Source organism: Colobus angolensis, unplaced genomic scaffold, assembly GCF_000951035.1.
Source record: "Colobus angolensis palliatus isolate OR3802 unplaced genomic scaffold, Cang.pa_1.0 Scaffold308, whole genome shotgun sequence".
NCBI classification, from domain to species: domain Eukaryota; kingdom Metazoa; phylum Chordata; class Mammalia; order Primates; family Cercopithecidae; genus Colobus; species Colobus angolensis.
The window spans coordinates 105163-125245 of NW_012116355.1; the positions used below are offsets into that span (position 1 = coordinate 105163).

Consider the following 20083-nt stretch of genomic DNA (forward strand, 5'->3'; position numbering starts at 1 on the left):
CGCCCTAGAGCGGTTGGGATTTGAATCTGCCGCGGGTTGCAGCCGGAAGTGTCGATCCCCTAGCCAGGCATGGAGATCCACTACCCCGGTGTGCGGTGCCCGGTGCAAGAGCAGCGTGCCCGCTGGGAGCGGAAACGCGCTTGCACCGCCCGGGAGCTGCTAGAGACTGAGCGGCGCTACCAAGAACAGCTGGGGCTGGTGGCCACGGTGCGGTACCTGGCACACACTCCCATTATGGAACAGGGACCCCAGGGTGTGGGAGGGTCTCTGCGAGGTCGGTAACCCGGAATAGGGTGGTCTTGGACTATCCCTCTGCATGTAGGGAGCCTGGGCAGACTTCTGCGGTTTCTAGGGGAGCTTGGCGTTAGTTAGCCTCCTCTTCCTCCAGGCTAGGAACCAATATTCTCTCCTTCCGCAGTACTTTTTGGGGATCCTGAAAGCCAAGGGGACCCTGCGACCACCTGAGCGCCAGGCCCTGTTTAGCTCCTGGGAGCTCATCTACGGCGCTAGCCAGTAAGTGGAAGGGGCACAGGGAGAGGAAAGGAGGGAGAGTCCTGGCCTGTGGCCATGCACAGAGCTTGGAGTCAGAGACTCATGTTGTATCAGGTTCTATTTGGAGTCCGCCAGTTACCTCACCTGTGACCTTGGCCCAGTGCCTTTAGCATGCCCTTGTTCTCCATCTGTACAATGGGGTAATAGCACTACTATTAGTGCTATTAATTTTCATGAAAACTAAATGAGGTGGTGCTTGAGTGGCTCTATAGCTGCCCTTTTGCTGTCCTCGCCCACGCAGGGAGCTGCTTCCCTACCTGGAAGGAGGATGCTGGGGCCAAGGGCTGGAGGGCTTCTGCCGCCACTTGGAGCTCTATAACCAATTTGCTGCCAACTCAGAGAGATCCCAGACCACCCTGCAGGTAACCCGGAGATGACCTCAAATCTTGCCCCTTCCCTTTCCCCTTCATCTGGAGACCCAAACTTTACACATTTCCTGCATTTATAGAGCCCTCTGGGTGCTCAGCTCTGTGGTAAGTTCCCTGTAGGGAGACAGGGTTTCTCTTAGGAGCGCACAGCTTACTGAAGGCTGGGAATGTGGATACAGATGAATGCAATATAAGGAGTGGCTTGTCTCCCTGCTTCCAATCCTTTCTCCTTCACTCCAGGAGCAGCTAAAGAAAAATAAAGGTTTCCGGAGGTTTGTGCGGCTTCAGGAAAGCCGCCCTGAGTTTGGGGGCCTTCAGCTCCAGGACCTACTCCCTCTGCCTCTGCAGCGGCTCCAGCAGTGAGTGAACTTCCCTTGATTCCAGCCGCCTCTCTCTTTGAGATTGTATGACTGCGGCCCTCAGCTTTGTGGGATGTCTTGGGGTCGATCCCAAAGCCCTGCCTCCACCCTGAGCCAAATTGCTTCTAAAAACCTTTTGCAAGAGTAAATGTGAACCCATTGGAGTACTGAGAGTCTGCAGCCTGAGGCTCTCAGCTGGAACTGTGGAACTTTACATTGCTCTAGTAGGGCCTGAGGCACGGTGTCTGGAAAAGTTTCAGATGAGGGGCTGGCCTGGCTTAGAATTTCTGTCTCTGGGTTAAGCCTGAGTTAAGGGCTATAGTCAGGCTGTCTGTAGCATCCTCCTTGGGTTGATAAACTTTCATCTTCCAGTCTGGCCTCCTGAACTATGGCTAGTCTGCCACTGACTCTTCAGTGCGGGATGGAAGAGGGCTGTGTGGTGTGAGCCCTGGTTCTGAGTCCTACATGAAAGAAGGGGATACAGTAGCCAAAAGTAGATCTTTCCTGGCCTTGCAATTGAAGTATGGGTAGAGGGTGATCTGCACATCAGGCAGGGGGAATTTTGCCTGGCTGTGCTTCCCCTCAGACTTCCCACTGTTGAATTCCAGGTATGAGAATCTCGTCGTTGCTTTGGCTGAAAACACACGTCCCAACAGCCCTGACCATCAACAGCTCACACGTAGGTTCTTGCTCCTCTGCAACGCAGGCTGGAGGCTTCCTTTCCTGTATCCCTTTCTGACTCTGACCTCCAACAATGTCTGGTATGACCCTATCTTCCAGTGACATGTATACAGTGTCCCTACTGCTCTGCCTTTTCTTCAACAAGTCAGACCCTGACCCTGGTCCCCTCCAGAATAGCCTCTTTCACAACCATGCCACCCAAAGTCAAAGTTATATGGGGAGTAAGGTGTGGGAGATGTTATTCCAGGGGCTGCCCGACTGATAAGTGAGACTGCCCAGAGAGTCCACACTATTGGTCAGAAACAGAAGAATGACCAGCACCTTCGGCGTGTCCAGGCTCTGCTCAGTGGACGCCAGGCAAAGGGGCTGACCTCAGGTAGCCTGCCTACTTCCCCGTCAAACCTCAACTGCCCCGTCTTTTATTTTTATCTAACTCTCCAAACGCCAACCAGCTGCTCTTTTCTTACTCACCCTTCTTCCTGTATTGACCCAGCACATAACCCCCGTTTTCTCAGCGTCCCTTTCCTCTTATTCCCATGGATCCTGAAGCTGCACTAGAATAACAGCGCTCCCATCCCCCAGGGCGCTGGTTCCTACGCCAGGGCTGGCTGTTGGTGGTGCCTCCCCATGGGGAGCCTCGGCCCCGCATGTTCTTCCTCTTCACTGATGTGCTCCTCATGGCCAAGCCTCGACCTCCACTGCACCTGCTGCAGAGTGGCACCTTTGCCTGCAAGGCCCTCTACCCCATGGCCCAGTGTCAACTCAGCAGGGTCTTTGGCCACTCAGGAGGCCCTTGTGGTGGGCTGCTCAGTGTAAGTAATAGGTGGGAACCCTAGACCCAAAATATATCTCAGATGCTTATGGGCTGGTTTATCTCCCTGGTCTGGGTCCCTTTTCATAGGAACAGCGCCATCTACATTGAGAGAGGATAGCTGGGGCTCAGGCTTTATACCTAGTAATTGTCTCATCCCCGAATTAGCTCCATGGAAAACAGCAAGGGCTTCAGCTTTAGCCTGGACCTTTCTGAGCCATGCGCTAAGAGGTGGTCTCTCTCTAGCTGTCCTTCCCTCATGAGAAGCTACTGCTTATGTCCACAGACCAGGAGGAGCTGTCACGCTGGTACCACAGTCTGACTTGGGCTATCAGGTAAGTTGTGTCTTCCCCCAGGAAGGGTGCTGTGATGAGGCCCACAGGCAGGAAATAGGCAGTTCCTGTCTCATGCCCTACATTGGTCTGGCACACCCCAGCCACCAACCCCACAGATGATTTTGTCTGAAAAGAGCACTCATGCCAGTGCCTGAACTGACTGTCTTCTCTTCACAGCAGCCAGAAAAACTAGAGGAGTCTTACAGATTCCAGAACTCAGGATACCTCAGGGATAGGTCACAGCCAGGACTACAAAGGAATCTTCTTCAGCACTGAACAAAATAGAACCCTTCATGATTTGACAAAGGTCACTTTGTGTTTGCCTGGACTCAAGATCACCTGACCAACTCTTAAAAATCACGACCAGGCACAGTGGCTCATGCCTGTAATCCCAGCACTTTGGGAAGCAGAGGTGGGAGGATCGTTTGAGCCCGGGAGTTCAAGACCAGCCTGGGCAACACAGTGAGTGAGACCGTGTCTCTATTTAAGAAATTTTATTAAAAAAGAAGAATCAGGAAACCAAGTCTGACCCAACTGAACCAGCCCCTAACACAGTTGAGGAGATTTGGGACTGATAAGCTCCGTCCTGTGTCCATGGCCCATCATTTATCAAGGCTGCAGCTTTGTAAATGTGGCTATTTTTATGTTGTGTATAGTTTCTATCATTTATTTTTCCACTGGATTTGAGTAAAGTTTTTTTCTTTTTTGGGGGAAAGACCCTTCTGTCTCGGTTTTGCTATGAGAAAAGGGATTTTTGGGCCCTGAACACCTGCATGCTGGTGGCCTCAGGAATACAAGGAAAAGAGCTGGAGCTCCCTCTATCTTCTCTGCTGTCACACTGGAAGGCAGCCTCTTTTTGTCCTAATAAGGACAGCTCTTCAAGAAGGCTCAGTTGTCCTTAGGCACCTAGTATGGGTGTGTACAGCCAGCTAGGATGGAAAAAACACACAGGAGCACCCCATCACAAAAACAGACTTTGTTTTACTCAACCTTCAGCTATCGTCCCTCCTTCCCAGCCAGGGCTGTGACTGGGGCCCTCTGCCACAGTCTGGCTGCACCTTCTCCGTAGCCCCCGTTCCACCTCCCGGGAAGTAGATAGGTTCCATGTCTCTGTGGTCCAGTTTGTGGGCTCCTCCCAGTCCTGACTGTCACCAACCTCCTCCTCGTCCTCCTTTAAACAAAAGTCCTCAGGAAGAGATCTGTTGGTCTCTGTGTGGGGAGAGATCAGGAATGTTCCAGTTTCAGAGACTTTGTCTCCACCTCCAGCAGACTCGCCTCCCAAGCCTTCACCTGGTTCTGAAGCCTCCATACCCTTGTCCGGCTTGCTGTCTTGCAGCAGCTCATGGATGGTCCGTAGCTTCATGTTCAGAAGCTCCTGCTGGGCTCCAGCCAGAGTAGTCACACTGAAGAAATGTCCACTCAGTGGCTCCCAACCTATGTCCCCATTCCTCCCTCCTGCCACAAATTCCCGAAAAATTAACAGAATCATTGCTCTCCTCACCGCTCAAAAAGGGGGTCCAGCTGGGCCATCAGGTTGTTCAGGTGCTGCTCTGTCTGGGCCAGCTGTTGTGTCAACTGGGCCAGCTGTTGCTCTGGGGATAAGGCAAAAAAGGGGGGCAGAAGTGGTTACGTATCTTCTGCTGTCCCCTAATCTCCCCCTACCCAGCACAGACTTCTGCTAAACCCACCTGACTGCAGTGGCTGCTGCTTGCTTGCCTTCTTGTGGAGAACCGCAGTTTCATCTTTCCCCTGTTGTGGAAGAAGGAAAGGGCCGTACTGAAGCAACAAGGTTCTGCTCCACCTCAGTCTCCAGAGCCAGCCAGGAGAGAGTGCAATCTGAGGTGGAGACGGTGATTGGGTTTTTAGCTCAGAGAATAGCAATTCTAGTCTATCTAGCTCCTCACCCAGCACATGAAGCAACATGTCCTATGTCCCACACACGGTCATTCAGTTTGCTGAAAAACACCTCCAGGAATGAGCAACTCTCTCCGGTTTGAATATAGCTCTGGTAGCTGGGTGCGGTGGCTCACACCTGTAATCCCAGCACTTTGGGAGGCCGAGGTGGGTGGATCACCTGAGGTCAGGAGTTTGAGACCAGCCTGGCCAACATGGTGAAACCCCGTCTCTACCCGTCTCTACTAAAAATACAAAAATTAGCCGGCGTGGTGGCAGGTGCCTGTAATCCCAGCTACTTGAGAGGCTGAGGCAGGAGAATCGCTTGAACCTGGGAGCCGGAGGTTGCAGTGAGCTGAGATCGCGTTGCTGCACTCCAGCCTGGGTGACACAGGGAGACTGTCTCAAAAAAAAAAAAAAAAACAAAAACCCTGGTTGTTAAGACAGTTCATGCATAAAGCCAAAATTTGTCCTTTATGTATCTTCTTTCCATAGTGCTTACTGGAGCCTTCCAAAATAATGTCTCCTCAATGTGACAGCCCCTCACGAATTTGAAGACAATGGTCACACCCTCACCCCCTTTCCTGAGTCTTTTCTGGTTTAGTAACTTCAGTCTTTACAGTCAGTGCTCACTGACAGTGGTTTTCTCTGGTGGTTTACTGAACATGTAGTGCTCTTAAAGCAGTGCCCTGAGGCGAATATAATTCTCCAGGGGCATTCTGATCAACAGGTGAGGCACAGTGCCATGTTCCCAGCACTGATTTGGGAAGTGGCTTGTCACATCCCACAGTGAACTCAGTCAACTGGAATGCCTAAGTCTCTCTCGTAAGAGTTGCTGCTACGTTATGTTTCTTCCAGACTGTACTCAGGTCCAAGAATAGAATTTACTAGTCTGTCCTCAAAGTTCATCATTAAATTCAGTCATTCATCCTAGCCTGTCACATCTACCTGGGGTCATTATTAGCTATTTCTTCTAGTTTCATGCATCTAAACTGGTTCCATCGGTTCTATTTTATAATGCAACTGCGTAATAGGGTCAGGGCTAAAGACACAGCCGTGGAAGGTACTACTTTTCAAAATGTACTGTCAACTTACATTTCAGGGCCTCCTTCTCAAGGAGAACATAAGACCACTTCATATCTGGAACTCTAGAAACACGCTGCAGCAATCAACCTCCTGTGCCAAGGTGGCCCCACTCTTGTAGCATGGACACTACTACCTGGGTTCAAATCCCAGCTCCAGTAGTTGCCAGCGCTGGGTGACCTCGAGCAAGTGACTACTCTTCACTGGATTGTGGGAGAACTAAATGTGACGGTCATTATTTATTTACAATTCACCACACGCTCTTCACATCCGCTACCTCCCTGGATCCTCAACATAACCTCATAATATTGCAAGGCCAACAGACTGTTTGTCTTTATTTTACAGAGAGGGAAGCTGTGTCTTGCTCTTGGTACCCTGGCGCCCCCATGGGAGATTCGGGCTCAGGGCATCCCCACCCCCGGCGGTCCCGCACCTGCAAACACTTGTACAGCACAAAAGCCACGACGGCCGCGGTGTAAAGCGCCCCCAGAGGCAGCGACCCGGCCCGGGCCCGCTCGCGCTGGTCCTTGAGCGGTGGTCGCCGTCGGGGTTCCATGGCCCCAGAGCCGCGGTGGGCTGCGTTCCCTGCGGAGGGAGGACATAGGGAAGTCAGCCGAGCTGGCTGGGGCCTGGGACCCGTGCGCAGTCCCGGCCCTCCTCCAGCAGCCCTCGCTGATACCTGGGTGTGCCCGGAGGTCGGGATTGGCGCGGTCTCCTAGGACCCCGGGCAGCGCAGACACAAGCAGCAGCCCCACCAAACCCAAAAGCGAAACTGGGACAGCCATTGCCGGCCCACGGGTTGAGGGATGAGGCGGACGGTACCGAAGCGGTTCGGCGTTGACCGGCCGCCCCAATGCGCACGCGCACGCGCACGCGCACGCCAGCAGGCCCGCTACGGGACTCCCGGGGAGGCCACGCCCACTCCTCGTTGGGCGGGGCCAGGCCATATTTGCATAAGATAGTGTCATTCCAGGTTTCCTGCATTTGCTCTTTCCTTATCTATTAAGCTATTCTGTTAGCCACAATGCCTCTGGAAACCTATAGTCTTAGCAAGTTACGCCCAAAAACGGTTTGTTTTTCTCTCACGCCACCAACTTTCTCACCCTAATCTAAAAATAAAATTTCTTTTAGGCCTATAAAATAATACGCTATGACGCTAACACCTTAGGTCGTGCTGAAGGCCTGTTTCCTAGGCTACAAACTGGGGACTACGTTCCTCCCTTTCCGCCTAGGGGAAAGTCCCCGGACCTCGGGCAGAGAGTGCCACGTGCATAAGCACGTAGACATTCCCCTCTTCCCACTGTAAAGTCCGCTAAGAAGCGTGTCTCGCTGAGCGGCGTGGTGTGGGGTCGTCGTCCGTCAGCTCTTGTAGTTACGCAGGCAGTGCGTCTTGGCGCACGAACCACACGGGGCTCATTCTCAGCGCGGCTGATTTTGTTCCTCAGACAGGGTCGCACACTGTCGCGACTAACTGCAGCCTGACCTCCCCGGGCTCACGCGATCCCTCACCTCAGGCTCCTAAGTAGCTGTGACCGCGGGCGCGCCCCATCATGGTCGACTAAACTGTTTTTCTGTAGAGATGGATTTTTCACTTCTTGTCCAGGCTGGTCTCGAACTCCTGGTGTCAAGCGATCAGTCCACCTCGCCCTCCCAAAGTGCTGGGATTACAGGCGTGACACCGCGTCCGGTCACCGCGGCTGTTTTTTATGCGTGGGCATCTTTACTCCGTTGTTGGCCTTGCTATGAAGTGTGCTCATTACTCTTCAAATATGGAGCATTCCTGAAAAAAGGGAATGCCTCCTCTTCTACCTCCCTCTCCATCTGGCAAACGCTTTAGTAGCCACCATTCATTGTGCAGCTGGTACACAACTTACGGACTCTGCTTGGGCTAGAATCCTGTCTCCTGTACTCAAGAGCGGTGACCTTGGGAAACTTACTTCTGTCTCTCCCTGCCTTCCTTTCCACTCTGAGGAATGAAGACAAGCACTTACTTCAAGAGCTATGATGATTAAATGGAATCACTCAAGCTAAATACTCAGAACTGTGCCTACGTATTAGTGATTTTTTTTTTTTTTTGAACGGCGGGTCGCTCTCTTGTCTAGGCTGGTCTTAAACTCCTGGGCTCAAGGGATCTGCCCGCTTCAGCCTCCGGGGTAGTTGACATTACAGGCACCACGACGGACTCTAGTGATTTTTTAACCTGAGCGGCTACTACTATAAACCAGACAGTTGAAATTACATTGACTCTCTCCCTGACACGCTGCTGCATTCCCTTTCTGCATAGCTAAGGTTCTGCACAACCTTCAGGTCTCAGCTCAAGTGTGTTCCATCATTCAGAACCCTTAATTCAACTTCTAATTTATTTTTTAGTGCCACTATTTCACTTTCTTCAATACCACTAGACAAGCAGTCCCCAACCGACCTTTTTGGCCATCGGGGACCGGTTTCGTGGAAGACAATTTTCCATGGACGAAGCGGGGTGGAGGGATGGTTTCCGGTTGAAACTGTTCCACCTCAGATCATCAAGCATTAGATTCTCACGAGGAGCACGCAACCTAGATCCCTCCCACGCGCAGTTCACAATATGGTTCGCGCACCTATGAGAATCTAATGCCGTGCTCATCTGACAGGAGGCGGAGCTCAGGCGGTAATGATTGCTGGCCTCACTGCCCACCTCGTGCTATGTGGCCCGGAGCCTAACAGGCCATAGGCTGGTGCTGGCCTGTGGCCGGCGGTTGGAGACCCTTGAGCTAGGCTGGTCCTAAATTCCACAAGGGCCAGAGCCACCTCTCTCTTTTCTTTACCATTTTACTTCCAGAACCCAGCACAGCACGTGGCACCTGGCAATAACAGGCACTCAATGAATTGTTGTTGAATGAAAATAATGAATAGTTGAAATGACCCAAAAGGCTAATATAATTAAGCTCTTTCAAAGAATGAGGAAACTGCAATTCAGGAAGGTTAAGTATGTTATTAATAGGTAAGAGGCATGGTGGAGATTTCACCAGTTTTCTGCCGCTCTCTATACCTTCTGTTGAACAGCCTTTCCCCATCCTTGTCTTCCATGACTTCACCAGGCAGGCAGGTATTCCTCCTGTTTCACAGTCTCTTAATGTTCTACAGAGCCTTTCATGACCTCTTAATTGGGATACACTGGGTAGTCTGTCTAGTTAGATCAAGAGCTCCCAGACAGGAAACCATGTTCCATCCATCGCATTTTTATCTCCAGAGCCTGGCATACAAACAGGCAATCAGTACATCATGTGTGTTAAATAAATCAATGAAGCCAAGATCAGTGGCTCATGCCTGTAATCCCAGCACTTTGGGAGGCTGAGGCGAGCAGATCACCTAAGGTCAAGAGTTCAAGACCAGCCTGGCCAACATGGCTAAACCTTGTCTCTATTAAAAATAGAAAAATTAGCCAGGTGTGGTGGCGGGCGCCTGTAGTCCCAGCTATTTGGGAGGCTGAGACAGGAGAATCACTGGAACCTAGGAAGTGGAGGTTGCAGTGAGCCGAGATTGTGCCACTGCATTCCAGCCTGGGCAAACAAGCAAGACACTGCCTCAAAAACAAAACAAAACAAAACAAAAACAAAAATTAGCCAGGTGTGGTGGCCAGCACCTGTAATCCCAGCTACTCAGGAGGCTGAGGCATGAGAATAGCTTCAACCTGGGAGGCGGAGGTTGCAGAGAGCAGAGATCGTGCCACTGCACTCCAGCCTCAGTGACAGAGCAAGACTCCATCTCTAAATAAACAAACAAATAAATAAATAAATAAATAAATAAAATATGGGTGTGTCTTCTTATTTTTCCTGAAAGGAGGGGGAAGGACAGGACAGGGAGAAACTCTCACCAAGGGGAGTTGTCATAGTCAAGTTCAAGGGTCCCCAGCACTACTGGTGCATGGCCTGTTAGGAACTGGGCCACACAGCAGGTGAACAGCGGAGGAGCAAGGGTGAGCGGCAGAGTCTGGAGGGAAGCTTCATTTGTATCTACAGCCACTCTCCATCCTGGCATTACCGCTTGAGCTCCACCTCCTGTCAGATCAGTGCAGCATTAGATTCTCATAGGACCACGAACCCTATTGTGAATTGTGCATGCACATGATACAGGTTGTGGGCTCCTTATGAGAATCTAGGCCAGGCGCAGTGGCTGATGCCTGTAATCCCAGCACTTCGGGAGGCCAAGGTGGGCGGATCTCTTGAGGCCAGGATTTCAAGACCAGCCTGGCCAACATGGTTTAAAAAAAAACCTTCTCTACTAAAAATACAAAAATTAGCTGGGCATGGTGGCATGTGCCTGTAATCCTAGCTACTTGGGAGGCTGAGGCATGAGAATTGCTTGAACCCAGGAGGCGGAGGTTGCAGTTAGCTGAGATGGCGCCACTGCACTCCAGCCTGGGTGACAGAGCAAGACCCTGTCAAAAAAAAAAAAAAAGACAAAACAAAAAACCCACAATGCCTGATGATCTGAGGTGGAACAGTTTCATCCCAAAACCATCACCTTCTCCCACATTCCTGTGCGTGGAAAAATTGTCTTCCACAAAACCTGTCCCTGGTGCCAAAATGACTGGGGTCCAGTGGTCTAGCTGACGACCCAGTGACAGTCTGGGTACACAGAGCAGGGTTATAGAAACCTTGAATCTAAGCCAGTTGGCACAGTCGGTGTAAATAAGGGGTTCAGGCCAGATATAATAATGATAAGCGGTCCCCAACTGATTATTGCCTTTAGAGAACTCTGCACTATTGCCAGATCTTTTTTCGAAGGAATCAACAAATCAGGATTTTAAACATTTGAAATCTCCCAATTTTTAACTGTTGACAAGGAATCAGTGGCATACTTAGCATATTTGACACCAAGTGGATGTGTGTGTGTGTTTCAGACAGGGTCTCCCTCTGCTGCCCAGTCAGGAGTGCAGTGGTGAGATCATGGCTCACTGCAGCCTCAACCTTCTTGGATCAGCCTCCTGAGTACCTGGGACTGCAGATACACACCACCATGCCCGGCTAATTTGTGTTTTTTGTTTTTTGTTTTATAGAGACATGGTGTTGCCCAGGCTGGTCTTGAACTTCTGGCCTCAAGGAATCTGCCTGCCTCACCCTCCCAAAGTGCTAGGATTACAAGTGTGAGCCACCTTGCCTGTCCTGGATCATTTGAAAAACATTTTTCTTTCTTTTCTCTTTTTTTTTTTGAAACAATGTCTCACTCTGTTGCCCAGGCTGGAGTGGTGCAGTGGTGCAGTGGTGCAAGCATGGCTTACTGCTGCCTCTATCTCCCAGGCTCAAACAATCTTCCCACTGCAGCCTCTTAAGTAGCTGTGACTACAGGCACACATGCCCCCATGCCTTGCTAATTTTTAAATTTTTTGCAGAGATGGGAATCTCACTATGTTGATTAGGCTGGTTCAAACTCCTGAGCGCAAGCCATCCTCCCACCTCAGCCTCTCAAAGTGCTGGGATTATGGGTGTGAGCCATCGCACCTGGCCCAAATTTTTCTTTCTTTTCTTTTTTTTTTTTTTTGAGATGGAGTCTTGCTCTGTCGCCCAGGCTGGAGTGCAGTGGTGCGATCTTGGCTCACTTCAGCCTCCACCTCCTGGGTTTAAGCAATTCTCGTGCCTCAGCCTCCAGAGTAGCTGGGATTACAGACGGGCACTACCACGCCCAGCAATGTTTGTATTTTTAGTAGAGACGAGGTTTCACCATGTTGACCAGGCTGCTCTCAAACTCGTGATCTCAGGTGATCCACCCACCTCAGCATCCCAAAGTGCTGGGATTACAGACGTGAACCACCATGCCCAGACCCAAATTTTTCTTGTTTTCTTTCTTTTTTGGGGGGTGGGGGCAGGGTCTTATTCTGTTGCCCAGGCTGGAGTGCAGAGGCTTGATCTTGGCTCACCGAAACCTCTACCTCCTAGCTTCAAACACTCCTCCCACTCAGCCTCTTGAGTAACTGGGACCACAGGCGTGTACCATCACACCTGGCTAATTTTTTGTATTTTTGGTAAAGACGGTATTTTGCCATGTTGCCCAAGCTTGTCCCGAACTCCTGAGCTCAAGTGATCCTCTTGCCTCACCTCCCAACGTGCTGGGATTGCAGGTGTGAGCCACCATGCCTGGAACACATTTTATTTTTCAAGTGGATCATTTAAAAAAATGCTTTATGGCCGGGCACACCACTGCTCTCCAGCCTGGGCAAGTGAGCAGAGATTGTGCCACTACAGTCTGGTCTGAGTGACAGAGGGAGACTCCATCTCAAATAAATAAATTAAATTAAAACAAATTTAAAAATTATATGACAAAATTATTTTCAATGATAATTATAAAATGAATAATAAGGGCCAGAAAATAAACTCAGACAGTGAACATTTTCTTTCCTTGAACTTTGTAAATATAATCATGTCAGCATAAAAAGTCATGCATTGGCCGGGCGCGGTGGCTCAAGCCTGTAATCCCAGCACTTTGGGAGGCCGAGACAGGCGGATCACGAGGTCAGGAGATCAAAACCATCCTGGCTAACACGGTGAAACCCCGTCTCTACTAAAAAATACAAAAAACTAGCCGGGCGAGGTGGCGGGCGCCTGTGGTCCCAGCTACTCGGGAGGCTGAGGCAGGAGAATGGCGTGAACCCGGGAGGCGGAACTTGCAGTGAGCTGAGATCCAGCCACTGCACTCCAGCCTGGGCGACAGAGTGAGACTCCATCTCAAAAAAAAAAAGTCATGCATTGCTTAACAACAGGGATATGTTCTGCGAAATGAGTCACTAGGCAATTTTGTCATTGTGCAAACGTCATAGAGTGTATTTTCACAAACCTAGATGGTGTAGCCTATTATCCACCTAGGCTATATGGTATAGCCTGGTGCTCCTAAGCTCCAATGCTTACAGCATGTTACTGTACTGAATACCGCAGGCAGTTGTAAGACAATGGTATTTGTGTATCTAATGTACAGAAAGGGTCTCTCCCTCTGTTGTCCAGGCTGGAGTGCAGTGGCACAATTGTAGCTCCTTGCAGCCTCCAACTCCTGGGATCAAGTGATCCTCCCACCTCAGTCTCCAAAGTAGCTAGGACTACAGGCTTGTGTCACCAGGCTTGTCTACTGTTTTTGTTTGTTTTTTTGGTAGAGATGGAGAGTGTCACTATATTGCCCAGACTGGTTTTGAACTCCTAGCCTCAAGCAGTCCTCCTGCTGCCTTGGCCTCCAAAGTGCTGGTATTACAGGAATGAGTCACTGCACCTGGTCAACCACAGCAATTTAAAAGTTAGATCTGGGCTGGGCACAGAGGCTCATGCCTGTAATTCCAGCACTTTGGGAGACCGAGATGGGCAGGTTGCCTGAGGCCAGGAGTTGAGACCAGCCTGGCAACACAAGGGAGACCTCATCTCAAAAAAAATGAACAAGATTAGCTGGGTGTGGTGGCAGATGCCTGTAGTCCTAGCTGTTCAAGAGGCTGAGATGGGAGGATTCCTTGGGCCCGGGAGGTTGTCAAGGTTGCAGTGAGCTGAGATTGTGTTACTGTATTCCAACCTGGGAGATAAAGTAAGACCCGGTCTCGAAAAATACAATAAAACTTAGATCTACAAAATATTTTTCAGGGAGGATAATTTTATCACTGATTTTTTTTTTCAGAATTTCTGGAACATGGTGATAAGAAGAGGACTGATTTTTATTTTTAAAATTATCTACAGACAATGCACCCCCTTATTGCCTGCAACTCAAGGAGCAGGACTTCTGCCATCCCCATTGTTGGCATGCCACTGCCCTGATTTTAAACATTTAAAAAATGTTGTATGGGCTAGACAAAACACATCTCTGACTTCTGGTCTCAGGTTTATATTTGCAACTTCAAATCCCTCTTCATACATCAATAGCCTTGCATGTAATGGAGTTATCTCTAGATATGGCAAGTACTACACCCCTTGAAGTGAACATGTGCAAAGACGGGGCTCAGCTTCCCAGGACAGTCCTACGGCAAAGAGTTTTAAAATGCAATTAATTATTGAGAGTGACAGTTCTTACGGACAGTTTGGATGAAGTGGGTTGAAAGGGGAGGTTTGGGGGTGTCCCCCAAATTATAATGCCCCCAATGAAACAATAACAAGCATCATCTATACACATATCCTCTCAGATTAGCCTTAGGGTGTGATGGGATCAGAGGTACCAGGAGGTTCCCCCGACCCTTCCACTTTATATCATGTTCATTGAGGAATACATCTTTCTTCCAGGACCAGAGTCAGGGAGGAAGGTGGGCATCCTGGAGCAGAAGGGGCGATCCTGTTCTTGTTAGTCCTGCTTCACACCACTTCTGCTCACCCTCCCCCCCCCCCGGAGTCCTCAGGGACTCAACTGCCTGTGGCACATTACCCACAGGCCTGCTTCTCAAGGGGACCACAGGGCCCCGGGCAGCGAGGGTGGGGGAAGCTCAGGAGCTGCAGGAGTGGCGCAGGTGCAGGCACAGGGCGGGGTCTTTGTTCTTTTTCTCATCCCTCCCCTCCCCCTTCCTCCCCGGAAACCAGAGACTTTGCCACCACCAGCACTGGGGATGCTGAGCTGTGGGGTACAGGCCTGAGGAGGGGTGGGAGTAAGAAGGGCTGTGGAAGCTGTCAGGCCATGAACCAGGCTGACCCTCGGCTCAGAGCAGTGTGCTTGTGGACTCTCACATCAGCAGCCATGAGCAGAGGTGACAACTGCACAGATCTACTCACATTGGGTGAGCTGGGCGTGGCAGGGGCTGGTGGGGGAGGGGTCATGTGGCCCCAGGTCCCACCTGCTGGGCCCTGGGGGGTGGGCGGGGCAGTTACACCCCCCTTCCTTTCACATCCACAGGAATCCCCTCCATAACCCAGGCCTGGGGACTGTGGGTCCTCTTAGGAGCTGTGACACTGCTGCTTCTCATCTCGCTGGCTGTACACTTGTCCCAGTGGACCAGGGGCCGGAGCAGGAGCCATCCGGGGCAGGCACGGTGGGTAACAGACAACAGGGATGGGTTGACTGAGAGTTCTTTCTTTCTGAGAAGTCCCCACTCATTCCCTGAACTCTGTGTTGCAGCTCTGGAGGGTCTGTGGAAGAGGTTCCGCTGTATGGGAACCTGCATTATCTACAGACAGGTAGGGAGCTGGCAGACAGAAGGGGCACAGAGGCCAGGTCCTGGGTGGCTGGGATGGGGGTGTGCAGGAGGAGGGACAAGTTGCTGACCAGATTCCTGTTCCCTGTCCCAGGACGGCTGTCTCAAGACCCAGGGCCAGACCAGCAGGATCCAACTCCTGGAGGCCCTGCCAGGGTGAGTCAGCTGTGGCTGGAGAAAAGGGGGAGGGAAGGAAGTGGGGGGCTTTTCGGGCTTTTCCAAGGGTCCAGTGAACTTCTAACAGCCTTGCATCTCCAGGCTGCAGAAGAGGTGATGTGTTATACCAGCCTACAGCTGCGGCCTCCTCAGGGTCGGATCCCAGGCCCTGGGACCCCCATCAAGTACTCGGAGGTGGTGCTGGACTCTGAGCCAAAGTCCCAGGCCTTGGGCCCCGAGCCGGAGCTCTATGCCTCAGTATGTGCCCAGACCCGCAGGGCCCGGGCCTCCTTCCCCGATCAGGCCTATGCCAACAGCCAGCCTGCAGCCAGCTGAGATGGAGGGCCTGGTACAGCGGGGCATGCACTGCCCCAGCCCCCTGTAGCAGGGGCATGACTATGTCCCAACCAGCACCCAAAGACGGGCGCCATTGCCAAGTCACAGGATGTGATCTACCCTGGACTTCCTATCTGAGCTTCGAGGGAGACATCTCGGCAAAGCTTTTGTGACGGAGGAGGCAAACACAGTAGCCCCCTCCTCATTTCTTTTTTCTATCTGTTCCTCTTAGCCCCCAAACTCCCAGGTTCTCACTTCCTTCTTCTGCAGTTTAACCAGATCCTCCCCACCCCCGCTCCCTCATAGTCTACCCCCACGCCTCAGTGTCTCCTCAGGCACAGGAAGTGGGCGGTGTGGGGAGGGGTAAAGGCCTGACAGTGGGTGGGTGGGTATATTCCTCGGGAGCTCACAGACTGGAGCAGACCTGGAACTTAGAGACGGGAGGGACCCCGAGCCTGGCTTTTGACCTAAGAACCCTGGCAGGAGAATACAGTCTCCATCCTGCTGTCTCTGCCCTGTCCCCAAGTTTTCAAATAAAACTTTCCAAAAAGTGTTAGATTTTAACCTAGAAGGCTGAAGACTTGCAAAGGGCCCCGCAGATGGGGGTGTGAGTTTGCTGTCTGCACGGAGCTCTTTCTGGGGGTGCCTAGCTGGGGATGAGGGGCCAAGAGGGGCTGCAGCATCAACAGGGCAGAGGTGGGCGCCAGGGTGGAGGGCCAGAGCTCAGCTCCTCAGCTGCTCTTGCTGCTGCTAGAACATCTCCAGGATCTGCATTCAGAGCCACTGCATTCCCCCTGGGGGCTGCAAGCTCACAGTCCTGAGCTACTCTCCCCTTGACCTCTATAACTGCCACCACCTCCACAACCTGCCAGCCTGATTCCTTTATCAAGTCCCCCAACCTGACCTCCCCCGTCTGCTGTTAAGTCCCACTTATACCCCTGTTTTGACATCAGTAGCCTTATCTGCACTTAGTCATCGTATACCCCCAGAGGCCCTCTCCTTACCCCATCACTATGGCAGCGGTCCAACTCCACTCACTCTTTCCCACCCTGGCCTCCCAAAGTGCTGGGATTACAGGCACGAGCCACCGTGCCCAGCCTTCACTCTCTCAGTTGTCACCTGCAGTCTTGGCAACAGTTTTGCTTGTCACCACTTTCATTTTAATCCCCATCTAATTTGTCCTGCCTGTCCACCCATTACCTCCTGATTCTTAACCCCAGCCTCCTGCCCCATATAGTATGATACATCAGCCAGTTGGCACAGAGATTAGGACTCTGGGCTCGGGAACCCATCCGTCTGCATTCAAATTCCATGTCTACCACTTACCAGCTGTGTGTTCTTAGGCAACTGTGCCTCGGTTTCTGAATCTGTAAGATTGAGAGGATATTAATGGTGTTTACTTCAAAAAAAGGTGGTTGTGAGGCTAAACGAGTTACCATTTGTAAAACACTTAGACAATAAATGCTCAATAATGCTACGCATTATTAAAATAAGAGAAATATAGGCTCCTCTATGGAAGCTCATAGGTGGAGTGACTTCTAGCTAGAGACATGACACATAGTAGGAATCTGCCAGGAGAGGCAAAGGACAGAAAATGCTCCAAGGCAGAGGGAACCACAGGTAAAGGAGAGGCTTATACAGAGGACCTGGCAGAAGTGCATTAGGCACAGCCGGAGGGTAGAGTGAGATGGGGGCAATGGTAAGATGAGGCTGGAGGGGCAGAGAGAGCCAGATCACACTGCGCCTGTAAGTCATGCCAAGGAGCTTGGGCTTTATCCTGCAGGGGAGGTGAAAGGGAGTCACTGAAGGTTTTAAGCGAGGGATGAACGCAGTGAGCTAAAGGCTCTAACTCCAGTGGTTGCTGTGCTGATCTAGTGGTCAGCAGTCTGGAGTCAGGCGGCATCTTTCAGAGGCTGTTGCAAGATTTAAGCGAGAGGGGATGGTGGCAGTGGCGGTAGGGATGCAGAGAAGGGATGGATTACAAAGAGATGTTTAGGGTTTTAAAAAAAGGCCCCACCTATCACATCTTCCAACTTTCTGGTTAGAGCCTGTAACATCCGCCAACCCAAATCCTCATTATAATAATACAGCTTAGCTCCAAGTTGGTTTCAGCTCTTCACCTTCCTCACCTGGCAATCTCTCTCTCTCTCTCTCTCTCTCTCACACACACACCCTCCACCCCTTAAGCCTATCTGTGATCCATCTCTCTAGCAAAAGCTCCAACCTGTTAAACCTTTTCTAGGATATTTCAAGGTCTAGGCCATCTCCCCAGGGCCTCTGTAGAGGCGGGCTGCGCTTGACAGATCTTTCTGAGGTTTGAGGGGCTGAAGAAAGGAGAAGCTGAGGCTTTCACTTCCAAGTTTCTCTTCTTCCCACTTGGAGTGCCACAGAAAGCCACAGAGGAGGAAGCCGTGCGCCTGATTCCGTCCTGGTGATTCCAATTCGCAGGGGAACACCCTTCCCTAAAGCCGACGCCCCTACACATGCCACAAATGCCCCTGGGTCCCTGGACCTCTGAGGACCCCATCCTGGGCCTCCCCATTCAGGAGAGGCCCAGGTCGCGGTTAAAGGCAGATAGCTGGGGCTGCGGGGGAGGGAGGGAGGCTTGGGGGCGGACACCGGATGCGGGGAACCACTGGCAGCGGGATGTGGGGTTCTGAGGGCTGCGGTGCTTCTGAAGATGGCTCAGCGTCGCGCCAGGTGGACGTGAGAGCTTTACTCTGCAGGAGGCGGGGGTTGGGGTACCGCCTACCCACCCGGACAAGCCAAGGGCTCAAACGCCCCCAACTCAGCCCACAGATATCTCCGAAGCCGGCCCAGACCCACCGGGCTCGCCACCTCCGCCCGCTTAGGACTGAGCCCGCAGCGCCGCCGCCTGGTAAGGGGTGGAGTTACCACCACGTCTGAGCTGGCGGGATGCAGCCTGGCCCGCGGCATCCTGGGAGTTGTAGTCCCGACGCTTCGGGGCCGCCCCAGGGCCTGGTCCCTGACGGCGCGCAGTGAGGGCCCCGCAGGTCCCCCCGCAGTCGCCTCCCAAGTTCGCGGAACGCAGCTGACCGGCTCCCTCTGGACTGGGTGACATGACTGCTCCCAAGCAGTAGTGTGTAAACTGAGTTTCTGTAAAACATTTTATTTTTCATGTGTGACTGTAGCGTGGTACGATTTGAACTTTTTGTTTTCCGTTCCCTAGCCCGGGTCCTCTGTCTTCTCTCTCCTGTACCGTCCGTTTTCTTACCTTCTTACCTCGTCTCCATCACCGAGGCCCTCAGCCCTGAACACTTGGACTGGGCAGCTTCTCTATTGATTCCTGAACCTGAAATTTAAGACACCTTCCGAGGGCCCTCCTCGCCACACCCTCTAGTTGATCAACTCACAAATACCTGTGGTTTCTCTCCCCGTCTCCAGCTCCAGGTACTTCCTTAGTGGACTCCTTTCCCTCACTGGTGTAGCATTCCAGCCAGAAGGAGTGCCTGTCCCCCAGCGCCCCGTTCCCAGGGACAGACCCTCATGGGGAGCCCCTAGGGCCCCAGCTGCCCCCACTCTTTCTTAAAGCCCAGCTAGGAGGATAGGGACACACTGAAAACAAGAGGAAGGGTCCCCGGGACAGTCAAAGGTTCAACAGCAGGAAGTTCTTTTTTTTCTTTTTCCTTTTTTTTTGAGACGAAGTCTTGCTCTTGTCGCCCAGGCTGGAGTGCAATGGCACGATCTCGGCTCACTGCAATCTCTGCCTCCCAGGTTCTAGCGATTCTCCTGCCTCAGCCTCCTGAGTAGCTGGGAATACAGGCGCCCACCAACACGCCCGGCTAATTATTTTTGTATTTTTAGTAGAGACGGGGTTTAGCCATGTTGGCCAGGCTGGTGAACTCCTGACCTCAGGTAATCCGCGCACCTAGCCCTCCCAGAGTGCTGGGATTACAGGAGTGAGGCACCGCGCCCACCCGCCTGGCCAGAAAGTTCTTAAGAACTTACTTATAGGTGGGGAGGGTCTTTGGAAGCCATCTGGCCAGGGACCCTCCATCTTTGGCCCTGCTTTGCGGTCTCTCAAAGATGGATTTAAACTACCAGCTTGGTTTTGTTACAAGGCGGGAAACAGAGCTGGGATGTGGAGAAAGACCAAGTCTTCTTTAATTCTTAATTTTTATGGATACATAGTAGGTGTATGTATTTATAGAGTACATGAGATATTTTGATATTGGCATACAATGCATAATACAGACCAAGTTTTTTTTTTTTTTCCTTGAGACGGAGTCTTGCTCTGTTGCCCAAGCTGGAGTGCAGTGGCACAACCTCGGCTCACCGCAACCTCTGCCTCCCAGGTTCAAGCGATTCTCCTGCCTCAGCCTCCCTAGTAGCTGGGATTACAGGTGTGCACCACCAAGCCCGGCTAA

The 20083-nt window shown here is 51.7% G+C and overlaps 3 protein-coding genes and 1 long non-coding RNA gene across 8 annotated transcripts; 2 read left to right on the forward strand and 2 right to left on the reverse strand.

Annotated features, from left to right (window-relative positions):
- ARHGEF39 (Rho guanine nucleotide exchange factor (GEF) 39) lies at positions 1-3861 on the forward strand. Its single transcript, XM_011950460.1, has 9 exons — positions 1-207; positions 419-513; positions 794-914; positions 1161-1279; positions 1888-1958; positions 2208-2336; positions 2543-2772; positions 3018-3106; positions 3284-3861. The coding sequence occupies exons 1-9, from the start codon at positions 70-72 to the stop codon at positions 3297-3299; spliced, it is 1008 nt and encodes a 335-aa protein (XP_011805850.1). The 5' UTR covers positions 1-69; the 3' UTR covers positions 3300-3861.
- Positions 3753-6997, reverse strand: CCDC107 (coiled-coil domain containing 107). Of its 5 annotated transcripts, none has more exons than XR_001002712.1 (6): positions 6762-6997; positions 6516-6667; positions 4795-4855; positions 4608-4698; positions 4397-4489; positions 4068-4315 (listed from the first exon to the last, which is right to left on the reverse strand). XR_001002712.1 is itself a non-coding variant. In XM_011950457.1 (6 exons), exons 1-6 carry the CDS (start codon positions 6865-6867, stop codon positions 4092-4094), a joined length of 747 nt encoding a protein of 248 aa, XP_011805847.1. In that variant the 5' UTR covers positions 6868-6997; the 3' UTR covers positions 4073-4091. The 5 variants fall into 5 exon arrangements, 4 of the variants coding, with proteins under 4 accessions (XP_011805849.1, XP_011805847.1, XP_011805848.1 ...); XM_011950457.1 differs by having other exon boundaries at positions 4073-4315; positions 4397-4509; XM_011950459.1 differs by having other exon boundaries at positions 3753-4481.
- A 7597-nt stretch (positions 6998-14594) lies between these two features.
- SIT1 (signaling threshold regulating transmembrane adaptor 1) lies at positions 14595-16248 on the forward strand. Its single transcript, XM_011950461.1, has 5 exons — positions 14595-14789; positions 14906-15041; positions 15128-15186; positions 15298-15359; positions 15462-16248. Exons 1-5 carry the CDS (start codon positions 14690-14692, stop codon positions 15693-15695), a joined length of 591 nt encoding a protein of 196 aa, XP_011805851.1. The 5' UTR covers positions 14595-14689; the 3' UTR covers positions 15696-16248.
- A 1794-nt stretch (positions 16249-18042) lies between these two features.
- On the reverse strand, positions 18043-19241 carry LOC105517783. Its single transcript, XR_001002713.1, has 2 exons — positions 19076-19241; positions 18043-18812 (listed from the first exon to the last, which is right to left on the reverse strand). It is a non-coding gene; the product is annotated as an uncharacterized LOC105517783 (long non-coding RNA).
- Between the last annotated feature and the right edge of the window lie 842 nt (positions 19242-20083).

Coding starts and splice junctions, on each gene's coding strand:
- ARHGEF39 (XM_011950460.1), top strand. CDS start 70: ATGGAGATCCACTACCCCGGTGTGCGGTGCCCGGTGCAAGAGCAGCGT. Junction 514..793: donor CTCATCTACGGCGCTAGCCA/GTAAGTGGAAGG, acceptor TCGCCCACGCAG/GGAGCTGCTTCCCTACCTGG. Junction 1,959..2,207: donor TGACCATCAACAGCTCACAC/GTAGGTTCTTGC, acceptor ATGTTATTCCAG/GGGCTGCCCGACTGATAAGT.
- CCDC107 (XM_011950456.1), bottom strand. CDS start 6,867: ATGGCTGTCCCAGTTTCGCTTTTGGGTTTGGTGGGGCTGCTGCTTGTG. Junction 6,668..6,761: donor CGACCTCCGGGCACACCCAG/GTATCAGCGAGG, acceptor CTCCCTCCGCAG/GGAACGCAGCCCACCGCGGC. Junction 4,699..4,794: donor GCAGCAGCCACTGCAGTCAG/GTGGGTTTAGCA, acceptor CCTTATCCCCAG/AGCAACAGCTGGCCCAGTTG.
- SIT1 (XM_011950461.1), top strand. CDS start 14,690: ATGAACCAGGCTGACCCTCGGCTCAGAGCAGTGTGCTTGTGGACTCTC. Junction 14,790..14,905: donor CACAGATCTACTCACATTGG/GTGAGCTGGGCG, acceptor TCACATCCACAG/GAATCCCCTCCATAACCCAG. Junction 15,042..15,127: donor AGCCATCCGGGGCAGGCACG/GTGGGTAACAGA, acceptor TCTGTGTTGCAG/CTCTGGAGGGTCTGTGGAAG.